At 44.4% G+C, this 13,251-nt stretch overlaps 1 protein-coding gene across 1 annotated transcript in view; it reads left to right on the top strand.

Moving 5' to 3' along the window:
* Positions 1–13,251, top strand: part of ADAMTSL3 (ADAMTS like 3) — a 373,694-nt gene that overhangs the window by 306,697 nt on the left and 53,746 nt on the right. The window contains 1 exon segment of the mRNA XM_029237311.1: positions 5,667–6,738. Within this exon segment, the coding sequence (XP_029093144.1) occupies positions 5,667–6,738 (1,072 nt within the window).

Here is a 13,251-nt window from a genome sequence, read left to right as displayed (position 1 = left end):
GCCTCCCTTCCCCCACTGGTATCCACATGTTTGTTCTCTACATCTGTGTCTCTGCTTTGCAAATAAGTTTGTCTGTATCATTTTTCTAGATTCCACATATAAGCGATATTATACAATATTTGTTTTTCTCTTTCTGACTTCACTCTGTATGACAGTCTCTAGGTCCATCCATGTCTCTGCAACTGGCACAATTTCGTTCTTTTAATGGCTGAGTAATATTCCATCGTATATATGTACCACATCTTCCTTATCCATTCCTCTGTTGATGGACGTTTAGGTTGCTTCCATGTCCTGGCTATTGTCAATAGTGCTTCATATACGGATATATTGGAAAAATATAAGAGTGCAGGCAGGGAGTCTAGTCAAGGGGATATGACGATCTCTAGGTGAGAGAGTGTGAGGAGAGAAGCAGTGAGGCCACATTCTAACAGTGCTTCAGATGTCCCATCTAAGTACCTGATGGCTGGCTAGAGTTGGGAGCGAAAAGGACAGTGGTGTGCTTGTCAGTGTTTAACAAGCAGCTCTGGGGCAAGGTGGGTGGCGAGGAGGGAGAGGTTGCTGTCATTTGTTACCTTTGCTGATTTCTGTGGTGTAGATGCTCCCGTCATGGTTGGTTTCTGGCTGCCGACGTGGCATCATTGAATGCAGAGTTGGGAATGGATAGTAACAGTCTCACCAACCTGTGAGTCTGTGAGAGGAAGGGCCAGCATGCCAGTGGACAGGGAAAAATCGAGATGACTCTAGAATCTGCCTGGAGGAAGTTGGTAGAAGATGAAGCCATTAACTTAGGGCATATAGGAAGAGGAGGACTGTTGGGATGGGTTAGGGAGGCAGAGATAAAGTGTTTAGGTTACAATATTTTAAACTTGAAGTAGCTGGAAGAGATTTCCAGTCAGCAGTGGACTATTAGATCTTGTGCTCTAGAGAAAGGTCTAGGTTAGACAGATCAACTTGGGAGGCATCAACCTAGAGTTGTTAGTTACAACTACAAGATCATCCAAAGAAAAGTTTAGAGCAAGAAGAGAAAGGGAGGAAGTGGCCAAGCACTGACAGCTGAGGGGTGGTAGCGACAGCCAGCAGCATGCTGGGAACGAACAGTGGTGGGAAAGGACCAGAAGGAGGGTTGAAAAAAATGGCGGGGAGGCGAGACTTCTCCATGAACTGAGTGATTATGGGCGCCATGTGTCCTAGAAGGGTCAAGTACGAATACTGAAGGGTCATTGTATTTGTCACTAGGGGACCATTGGTGGCCTTTCCCTGAGAGCTTTTAGTGCGGTGCTGTGAGCAGAAGCTCATCTACCCTCGGTTGAAAAGTGCATGAGAACCAAGTGTGGAAGCCGTTCCTTCAGCCTGATGAGACACTTACTGTGTAATCTTCATGGGGCTTCACAGCCCATTTAACCAGTCCCGCCTATAGCATCCCTTGTAGCCTCCTCTCAGCTGCCTGTGTTTCTACCCTAAAGAGAATCTGAAAAATTGCTGCCCGGGTTCTTGATAGAGCTCCAGAGGGGCTTATGAGATCCTCCATGCAAGTGGGAGCAATGCAGGTCAGCACCAACCAAGCAACCCCATCCAGGGCTGGGTTCTGAGGGGCCTGGGTTCCACAGGGTAATAGGAAGGCTTAGAGGCTGCTTTGCAGCCAAAGCCCATTTGGGAGTGGCAGGAGTCAAGTGATGGTGAGACCAAGTGGAAACATCCAGCACAGATGGCTTGGGGCAGAAACCTGGCATGGCGCCAAGACTTAGCGTCGTGGCAGGGACACAACTGGAATTAGGGCTGGACACGAGCAGGCAATTGCGATAAACAGCCTCGGGCACCAGGGCTGGCCTTTACTGGGTAGGGCAGGCTGACACTGAGGCCAGAAGGAGGACCTCCAGAAGAAAGATCTCTTCGTTTTCTAGAAACGCCAAAAGATGTGGCATTTCTCATATCCAGCACAGTGGGGGAGTGGAGGGATGGGTTGGTACCCTCGCACTGGCCGCAGGCCCTCCAGGAGGATGCCATCGCTGCCTGGCCACTCTCTGTCTCATCAGGCTCGTCCAGTGTGGCAGTTTGGGGGCATATCCAGATGCAGGAGGAGGCAGTCACCCAAAACCAGACCAGTTTCTTGCCCAAGAACTGTGTCTGATGAGGCCACGCTCCAGGCACTGCTCCAGAGGAACTCACAGGCGTCCCAAGAGAGGAAGTGGCCCACGCCGTGGGACCTGGCAGAGCCTGATCCCAGACCCCTCCCCAGGCATACATGCTAACTGAACTGCTGCATACCCAGCGTGAGGAATTGCTAAACAGGCCTGGTTGGGAATGGAGCTGGGGCCACAGGGCCTGCCTTCCAGCAGATGGGCATGCAGCCAGAGGGAGCGGCTGAGCTGCTCGTGTGGCTCACCCAGCCATGGGCAGGTCCTTTACCAAGGCTGAACACTGCCTGTCACCTGCAGACTCCCCAGCCTGCTTTGGAAGGAGTCAGGTCCCATCTACTTTAAGCCCCAAGCTCAGCTGATGGACATCTGGCTACCAGTGGACCTGAATGTAATTAGAGCCCTTCTCCATGGTAATTAGAAACCATCTCCATGGCAATTAGAACCCATCTCCACACAGGATGCTGTGTGGGCTTATACCAGCCTCAGATCATCTCCAGGCTGAAGCATCGAGCCAGGCCTGTGCTGCATTCCCCATGTGGGCTTCTGCACTTTCCCAGTAAGAGCAGGAACGTTCAAGCTATGGCCTCATCTGTAGCAGCCCTCAGAGTCTGTCTCCACACCTCTCTCTCAGTTGCATGAGTTCAAAAGTCTGACTTTGACGAGCTTAAACTCTGATCTTGAAGAACAGGTTTCAAAGCCATCCACGTGCACATTTATCTTTCCCATTGTCCGCCACTGAGGGATTAATGACCAGACAGGGTGTTCGACTGAATCCTTTTAAATGATAATAAAAAGAGATCTTTATAGGTGCATATAAACACATATATGTAGATATTGTGGATATGTATGTGTGTAGACAGACAGACAGACCGTGCATTGTGACAATAGGCTACTGACAAGTAGTCATAAAATGCAACCAGATAAGTAAAATTAGAAACCAGTGAGTAATAAAAAAGGAAAACAAACAAGGCTAATATAGGATTATGTCTTGAATTTTGCACTTCTGTTATGTGTGGGCACAAATTTAGCTCTAAACTTGATAACTATCTTGGAAAAGGCAACCTGGTCGATTACACGGTTCAGTGTTTATCGGGTAGGAAATGGACTAATTACTCAGAGGGAAGCATAAGAGTTCCTGATGGTGAGACCACAAAGAAGTCCTCCTGCCTCCTCCTTACAGAGGACACGGCAAGTTGTAAAGACTTTGGCAGGGCTCACACAGAAGACACAGATGCTCTTTCTGATTCTCCCTTCCCTCTTCACCAGTAGCATCCCATCAGATTGCCTTTGAGTTAATGCAGTGGGACGCTCCGGGGCAGTGGTGCTCGACCTTTGCTGCCCATTTCAGTCACCTGGGGAGCTTTTAAAAAGTCTGACGCCCAGGCTGTTCCCCATAAGTCAGAATTTCTGGAGGTGGGACCCAGGGTATTGAGATTAAAAAACAATAATAGCAGGTGTTTTGAATGTGCAGCAAAGTTTGAGAGCCACTGCCTAGTCAGAGTTGATATTGAAACGCTACACACCAGAGTTGTAACTGGTTGTTAAAGTAGGGACATACTTCCCAAATGGTTAGTAAGTAGCCTCTGCCTAAACCCCACGACTGTCTCCCAGCTACTGGGACCCTCCTGCCAGGAGCCGTCTGACCTCCTCATAGTGTAACAATGTTGGGAGAGGGAACACTGCAAAGACCTGGTCCAGTGCTACAGCTGCCATCTGCTCTGGTTGACTGCACCCTCACCATGCAGATTGTTAAGCATTTGGCATAGCATCTCTGCCTATAATAATAGATGAACCGTCAATTTACCAGGAATCCTCCTTCTGCTTTTGATCATTGTTGAACAGCGGTAAGTCCAAAACTCTATATTGCCAACCGAAAGAAAACCTGTATGCCTTAACTGGCTGAGGGGAGCTTGACACCCTCTGTGAAGGGTCTGCGTCCCACTAGGGAAAGGTGTATACATGACAGGCCACCCCGCTCCACTTAGAGATGAGCCAAGGGGAGCGTTCACGGGCAGAACCATGGACAAGGGGCCTGGCCTATTAATTGCATCTCTGTGGAATTTGCATGCAAACTCATTATGCCTGTCCCTCACTTAGAACATTCTCTACCACAACCCTGTTGTTATGCACCCAACCCTGTTGCTTTTCTGAACTTACGGGCACCACCACACCCCAGCAGGCAGGCAGACTCTAAAGGGATCATGAGCCACCCGAGAGGAGTCCAGGAGTTATTCTGGCAAACCAGGGTACTGGTGAACACACTCTAGTTGGTGCCCAGGGCCTGAGAAGTCCGTCTAAGCAGAGTCTTAATCTGGTTCTCCTCCCAGCATATCCCTGCCAGTGCTACAACCAGGAGGAGCCATAACCAGGGTCCTCCAAGGTTCTGATTCCCACCCTCCCCCCTACCCCATCTCATGACCTGAATTCCACAGTGCCATTTCTATGGATCCAGTCTCTCTTCTGTCACTTCCTCCTTCCAGGCCCTCTAGCCCACGCTCCACCATCTGCCCATGGACCTAAGTACATCTTCAAAGAGGAATCAGTCTCCCACCTGCATCAAGCCCCCCTACTCACTTCAGAATCACCCTAGGATGCATTGAGGCCTTCCTTCCCGCAGGTGGACAGAGCCACTGCTCTTGGGGGATGGGATCTGAGGAGAGTCCTCTTTGGCCTTAGCCCATTAACTGCAGCCAATGCCCAGGAACAAGCAAGAGTCAGCCGACCCTTGATCCGTCTCAGCTTGCCCTGTTGTTTGCTGGCTGGACCTGCCTTTGTCTGCTGACATTAGTCATATATGAGAGCTTTTAAGTGCCCACTAATGTGCTGTGCACTTGATATAAACGCTCTAACCTGTCACATTCCTCTGACAAAGGCGCTAACATTACCCACATTTTATGAGTGAGAAAACTGAGGCTCAGAGAGGTTAAATGACTTGTGCAAATGGCGCTAAGATCCAAACTCAGATTCATCTGGCTTCCAAGTGCCTGTCCTACCTTTTCTTTGATCACTTGCTTCTTTAGGCCCCCAAGCTAGTTGAACTGACCCGCTTGGGTTATATGCTGCAGTTGGCCGGCTTCATCCTCCTTTTCACATCCTTCAAACGCATTCACTCATCTCCCCAATCACTGCCTCCCTCAGATTTGGGGTACCCCTGGCCAAGCCATACTAGATTCTCAGGGGCCTCCTCCCCTAGGTGGTGGAGGCCCCACATATCAGACATCCCCTTACTGATGGAAACATTTAACCACTTAACCTCATGCCTCCCCAAACCAGAGCTTTGTAAAATAATTTACATGCTTCCGTGCAATTCATTCAAACGTGCATTCTTTGCTGCTCAAGTACCAGATAGTTGTGAAATTTACCCCCATCTAAGGATGTATAATATATATATCATTACTTACGTTTTAGTTCTCAAATGTTTTAAAAGAGGAAAAAAGAATTTGTTGACTTGTGCCAGCCTTGGAAGATTACAGTCAAAAAGTTTTCATCACTGAGATGTTTTCTTTTCTTTCTTTTTTTTTCCTACAGAAATGCAACCAGAGATGAAGACCAACCTTGGCAAGCAGGGTCCTCAGATCCTTGGTGTCCAGAGAGTCTACATTCAGACAAGGGAAGAGAAGCGCCTTAACCTGACCGTCGGGAGCAGAGCCTATTTGCTGCCCAACACATCTGTGATTATTAAATGCCCAGTGCGACGATTCCAGAAATCTCTGATCCAGTGGGAGAAGGATGGCCATTGTCTGCAGAACTCCAAACGACTCGGCATCACCAAGTCAGGCTCACTAAAAATCCACAGCCTTGCAGCCCCCGACATCGGCATGTACCGGTGTATTGCAGGCTCTGCCCAAGAGACAGTGGTGCTCAAGCTCATTGGCACTGACAACCGGCTCATTGCACCCCCAGCCCTCAGAGGGCACACAAGGGAATATCCTGGGATGGACCACAATGAAGCCAATAATTTGGGAGCCACATGGCATAAGATGAGGCAGAAGTGGAGTAACAAAAATGAGCTTTATTTGGACGATGGCCAAATTCATCACCAGCCTGTCTTACGAGCTCTGTTGGGCCACTGCAGCCATTCTGCAGGAAACGCCAACTCCTGGGAGTTTGAGAAAACGCAGTTTGAATCCGCAGTTAAACAGGGAGCCTACAGCATGGATACCGCCCAGTTTGATGAACTGATAAGGAACATGAGTCAGCTCATGGAGACCGGAGAGGTCAGTGATGACCTTGCGTCCCAGGTGATATATCATCTGGTGGCCGAGTTAGCGAAGGCGCAGTCTGCACACGTGCAGTGGCGGGGCATCCTGGGAGAGGCGCCTCCCACGGCTCACCTAAGGGGGGAAACGGGAAGTGTGCCCCAAAGCTCAAATTCGAAAAACTCAGGCAAGCTGACATTCAAGCCAAAGGGACCTGTTCTCTTGAGGCAAAGCCAGCCCACCTCGATTTCTTTTAATAAAACAGTACATTCAAGGATTGGAAATACAGTCTACATTACAAGAAGGACGGAGGTCATCAATATACTGTGTGAGCTTGTTACCCCCGGTGAGGCCACATATACGTGGACCAAGGATGGAGCATTGTTACGACCCTCCGAAAAGTAAGTAAAATAAGAATACAGTGTTTCCTCTGTAATACCATCTTAATGGTTCTTCTTCCAGCTTTCTTGAAAATATTTTCAAATCCCTTCTCCTAAGAATGTGTTTCCAACAGGATTCTTTAGGAAAGAAACTCAAAAATGTTAGGGTATGGAATGTAAAATGGTTAGCTAGTGGGAAGCAGCCGCATAGCACAGGGAGATCAGCTCAGTGCTTTGCAACCACCTAGAAGGGTAGGATAGGGAGGGTGGGAGGGGATATGGGGACATATGTGTGCATATGGCTGATTCACTTTGGTGTACCACAGAAACTAACACAGCATTGTGAAGCAATTATACTCCAATAAAGATATATTGGAGTATAAAAAAATAAAAAGAAAGAAAATCAAAGTAGTCTTTACTTCACCATCATTTTAAAGTGGAGGGCTAAGTGGCTACCAGTTCAAGGAGAGAACAGTTACTTTCTTCTCAGCCTATTATAGATAAGATTGTTTTCTGGCTTCCATTTTTGTTGTTGAAAAGTGTGTTGTCAGTGTAATTATTATTCATTGGTAGGTAATATGTTCTTTTTCTCTGTTTATCTTTCAAAATTTACTCTTATCTTTGGTGCTCTGCAGTTTTATGATGGTAAATCTACGTGAGTGTCTTGTTTTATTTATCTTGCTTGAAATTTGTTGCACTTTCTGTACTGAGGATACATATATTTTATCAGTTCTGGAAAATTCTCAGCCCATTTTCTTTTTTTTTTTTTTTTTTTTTTTTGGTGGTACGCGGGCCTCTCACTGTTGTGGCCTCTCTTGCTGCGGAGCACAGGCTCCGGATGCACAGGCTCAGCGGCCATGGCTCACGGGCCCAACCGTTCCGCGGCATGTGGGATCCTCCTGGACCGGGGCACGAACCCGTGTCCCCTGCATCGGCAGGCGGACTCTCAACCACTGCGCCACCAGGGAAGCCCCCCATTTTCTTTTTGAATATAGCTTTTTCTTCTTTCTTTCTAGAATATCAAATAAATGTATGTGAGAATTTCTCTGTCTCAATCTTCCCTGTGTTTTAACCTCTCTTTCATATTGCCTCTTTTACTTTCTAGTTTGCTACTTGTCTCTTCAGCATTGTAAAAATCTAAGTGGATATTAGCCCACCCACTTAGTTTTCCATTTCAGTGACCACATATATAATTTTTAGAAGTTCTGTTTGGTTATTTTGTGGATTGTTGAATAACTTTTGATAGTTTGTCAAGGGGTTCTTCTCTTTATGTATATATTATGTAAAGTATAAGATTATACATTAAATATAAATAATCCAAAAGCTCTAACTAAAAGCCAGAGATTGTCAGAGGATAACAAAGCAACAACTAAAATATAGGTTGTCAACAAGAAGTGCACTTCAAATGTAAAAACACAGATAGGTTAAGAGTAAAAGGATGGAAAGCAGCATATCAAATAAATGCATACTTGAATGTTTCTAACAGCCTCATTCATAATAGCCCCAAACTGGAAATAGGCCAAATGTCCATCACCTGATGGCTTTGTAAACAAATTACGGTATGTTCATAAAATGGCAAATGCTCATCATAGATAAGGAAGGAGCTACGGATATATATACATCAATATGTATGAATATCAAAACCATTATGTTAAGTGAAAGAAACCAAGCATAAAAGACTACATACTTTATGATAATTCCGTTTATATAAACTTGTAGCAAAGACAAAATTACAGTGATAGAAAGAAGGTCAATGGTTGTCGTAGTCCTAAGGTTTTGGGGGAGGAGACTTGACTGCAAGGGAGCAAAGGAAACTTTTTGAGGTTATAGAAATGTTATATATCTTGCTTGTGGTAGTGGCTACACGGATGTATACATGTGTCAGAAATCAAATTGTACACTTAAAGTTAGTGAAATTTATTGCCTGATAATTACAGCTCAATTTATAAAATGTGTCTCAAAACAAAAAAATCTTAATAGTATTATACTTCCTTTTCCCCTCTCTCATGTGCTATTTTTTATCATACATTTTACTTCTACTTACATTATATACTCTAAAATGCATTGCTACTCTATGTATTCCATACAATCACCTGTCAATTAAAGGATTTTTTTTTTTTTTTCCTGGTACGCGGGCCTCTCACTGTTGTGGCCTCTCCCGTTGCGGAGCACAGGCTCCGGACGCGCAGGCTCAGCGGCCATGGCTCACGGGCCCAGCCGCTCCGCGGCATGTGGGACCTTCCTGGACCGGGGCGCGAACTCGTGTCCCCTGCATCGGCAGGGGGACTCTCAACCACTGCGCCACCAGGGAAGCCCCTAAAGGAATTCTTAAATGAAAAAAAAAAAGGGTATGGTTTTCACATGTGCATGGGAATTCTCAAAATGAAATTGTACTGTCCCAATCATTATCACATAGCTGTGATACAAGACTGGATACCGTTAAGATTGAATTTAAGCATGTACAGACTCTCTCTTTGCAGGTCACTTAACATTTAAAAATAAAATCAACATAAGGCCATTAAAAAAGCATACTTACAGTAATCTTACATTATGTAGGAACTGTAAATCAGAATCTTCCATATCTAGGAGATGTGGTACCTCATTTGAACTCACACCAGCCCCATGAGTTTGGCAGGGTAGGGGTTAATACTTTTCTGATGAGGTCGTTGGAAAACAGAATCTCTTTTGCAAATATTTTCTCCCATTCTGAGGGTTGTCTTTTGGTCTTGTTTATGGTTTCCTTTGCTGTGCAAAAGCTTTTAAGTTTCATTAGGTCCCACTTGTTTATTTTTGTTTTTATTTCCATTTCTCAGAATGGGAGAAAATATTTGCAAATGAAGCAACTGACAAAGGATTAATCTCCAAAATTTACAAGCAGCTCATGCAGCTCAATAACAAAAAAACAAACAACCCAATCCAAAAATGGGCAGAAGGCCTAAATAGACATTTCTCCAAAGCAGATATACAGATTGCCAACAAACACGTGAAAGAATGCTCAACATCATTAATCATTAGAGAAATGCAGATCAAAACTACAATGAGGTATCATCTCACACCGGTCAGAATGGCCATAGTCAAAAAATCTACAAACAATAAATGCTGGAGAGGGTGTGGAGAAAAGGGAACACTCTTGCACTGCTGGTGGGAATGTGAATTGGTACAGGCACTATGGAGAACAGTATGGAGGTTCCTTAAAAAACTACAAATAGAACTACCATATGACCCAACAATCCCACTACTGGGCATATACCCTGAGAAAACCATAATTCAGAAAGAGTCATGGGGCTTCCCTGGTGGCGCAGTGGTTGAGAGTCCGCCTGCTGATGCAGGGGACACAGGTTCGTGCCCCAGTCCGGGAAGCTCCCACATGCCGCGGAGTGGCTGGGCACGTGAGCCATGGCCGCTGAGCCTGCGTGTCCGGAGCCTGTGCTCCGCAATGGGAGAGACCACAACAGTGAGAGGCCCACGTACCACAAAAAAAAAAGAGTCATGTACCAAAATGTTCATTGCAGCTCTATTTACAATAGCCAGGAGATGGAAGCAACCTAAGTGTCCATCATTGGATGAATGGATAAAGATGTGGCACATGTATACAATGGAATATTACTCAGCCATAAAAAGAAACAAAATTGAGTTATTTGTAGTGAGGTGGATGGACCTAGAGTCTGTCATACAGAGTGAAGTCAGAAAGAGAAAGACAAATACCGTATGCTAACACATATATATGGAATCTAAGAAAAATAAAATGTCATGAAGAACCTAGGGGTAAGACGGGAATAAAGACACAGACCTACTAGAGAATGGACTTGAGGATATGGGGAGGGGGAAGGGTAAGCTGTGACAAAGTGAGAGAGTGGCATGGACATATATACACTACCAAACGTAAAATAGATATCTAGTGGGAAGCAGCCGCATAGCACAGGGAGATCAGCTCGGTGCTTTGTGACCGCCTGGAGGGGTGGGATAGGGAGAGTGGGAGGGAGGGAGACGCAAGAGGGAAGAGATATGGGAACATATGTATATGTATAACTGATTCACTTTGTTATAAAGCAGAAACTAACACACCATTGTAAAGCAATTATACTCCAGTAATGTCAAAAAAAACAAACAGAATCTCATGACTAATTCACGGCCAGTCAGAACCAGGGACCTTATCTCCTGAACACTGCCAGCGATGTTTGAAGATCACACAAATAATAGCTTTGGTAGAAAGATTGAGAATCTGAAGTAATTTTCTATATCATGCAGTTTTTCATGTCACAAAATCCAAAAATAAGATGATAAGGATCAAAGTTTTCTGAGATGTTCAAAACACAATATTAAGTCACCTTATTTTATTGTGATAGTTATCCATATCAGTGCAAAAATATCACATTTCATTCATTTTACACAAAATAACAGGGGATAACGGAAATATTAATTCACTTTTGTGTTCTTTTCTGTCTCCAAATCTTGCTGTTTGTACACATAGGGTTATAGACCTTTTGCTTTTTTTCAATTTGAATTTAAGAGCTCAAGCTGCACCTTATCTGCCTCTAGGGATTGTTGAGAGACACAAAACACCAGATGTTAAATTGTTTTGTAAACCATAAGTTACTTTAAAAATGCAAGTTTTATTTTTATCATGTCGTTTTTTTTGTGCATCACCTAATATGTGAAACATTAAAAGAAATGTAGGTAAATTTTAAATTAAATTGTTAGGCTATGTCTTAGAATGAAAAGATATAACAAATCTAATTTTTTATTGTTTTGCCTGGAACCCTGAGCACAAGAGTATAATGAAGTTTTTGAAGTAGAATTAACCTTCCAGATCAACTAACTTAGCAGTTCTCAAATCTTTTGGTCTTAGGACCCCTTTAAACTTAAAACAATGATGAGAAGCCCGAAGAGCTTTTGGTAATATGAGTTATATCTAGTGATGTTAGAAATTAAAGCCATGAAACATTTAAAAGAGCTGTTTATGGGCTTCCCTGGTGGTGCAGTGGTTGAGAGTCCGCCTGCTGATGGAGGGGACACGGGTTCGTGCCCCGGTCCGGGAGGATCCCACATGCCGCGGAGCGGCTGTGCCCGTGAGCCATGGCCGCTGAGCCTGCGCGTCCGGAGCCTGTGCTCCGCAACGGGAGAGGCCACAACAGCGAGGGGCCCGCGTACCGCAAAAAAAAAAAAAAAAAAAAAGCATAATTTTTGAAAAGCAGCGTTTGAAAAATTACTGATAATGGCATTGTTTTACATCTTTGCAAATCTCTTTCATGTCTGGCTTAATAAAATATAGCTGGATTCACCTAAATGCTTCTACATTCAATCTGTTGTGATAGGTTGTGGGTTTTTTTTTTAATTTTCAAAGGATAATTTAGTTCCCAGCTGGTCAAGTAACAAGGATCATTCTGACTTCACACCCATTTGAGAAACAGTTGGGGGCATAAATTATAAATGGAAACAAAAAAATTAATGATTTTCTTTCCCTTCTCAGACCATTTTCCCATAAGATTGTGGTATAAGAAGGCTACGAACAAATGCATCATGACATTACACTAGCTTCACCTTTCATTCCTACAGCCCAAGTTAACGAAAGGGAAACAAGACGATTTCTAAAAAACACATATATTCTAGGAAAATCTCTCTAGTAAAAAGTGTGACTAGTATGACGGTGTGTGTGCATGTGAGCACTTTTGGGGTATTTCCATGCCTTTGTGGCGCCATAAGGTTCCCCTTTAGAATTAGTAAGATGGGGATCTATCACCTCACATTGGATTTCCTGGTGGTTTTTCCCATAGTTAAAAAGAAGTTATGAAACTAATATACTATGGTAAATCAACTATACTTCAATAAAAAAAAAAGAAGCTACACCCTGTTATTCCTGACACTGAGATCTTCCAAGTCCAAGTGCAAATACAGATTTAAAACCTGTTTTTCTTTGGTTTCTTTTTTTTTTTTTTTTTTTTTTGCGGTACGTGGGTCTCTCACTGCCGTGGCCTCTCCCGTTGTGGAGCACAGGCTCCGGACGCGCAGGCTCAGCGTCCATGGCTCACGGGCCCAGCCACTCCGCAGCATGTGGGATCCTCCCGGACCGGGTCACGAACCCGTGTCCCCTGCATCGGTAGGCGGACTCTCAACCACTGCGCCACCAGGGAAGCCCCTTTCTTTGGTTTCTTCACTTGAAAATTTTATTTCCCTGAAATATTCTGTTGGCTTTCTCTTTCTCCTTAGGTGTGCTATTTCTTTTTTTAAGCATGGGCAAGTGGATTATCAGAAAAAGCCAGCACAATGGATATTTTCCTTAATTTGCATTTTTGGTTTTTTGTTGCATACACTATTTCTTTTGTTTTGAATACAAATTATTATTACTATTTTTTTTAACATCTCAGCTCGGTTCTTTGTGTCCACCTAGAGGGGTGGGATAGGGAGGGTGGGGGGGCGACGCAAGAGGGAGGAGATACGGGGATATATGTATAGCTGATTCACTTTGTTATACAGAGAAACTAACACACCATTGTAAAGCCATTATACTCCAATACAGATGTTAAAAAAAAAAAA

Source organism: Monodon monoceros, unplaced genomic scaffold, assembly GCF_005190385.1.
Source record: "Monodon monoceros isolate NGI ecotype Baffin Bay Population unplaced genomic scaffold, NGI_Narwhal_1 Super_Scaffold_21, whole genome shotgun sequence".
Classification (NCBI taxonomy): domain Eukaryota; kingdom Metazoa; phylum Chordata; class Mammalia; order Artiodactyla; family Monodontidae; genus Monodon; species Monodon monoceros.
Note: the sequence above shows the minus strand (reverse complement) of the source record. Positions and strands in the feature narration are given on the sequence as shown.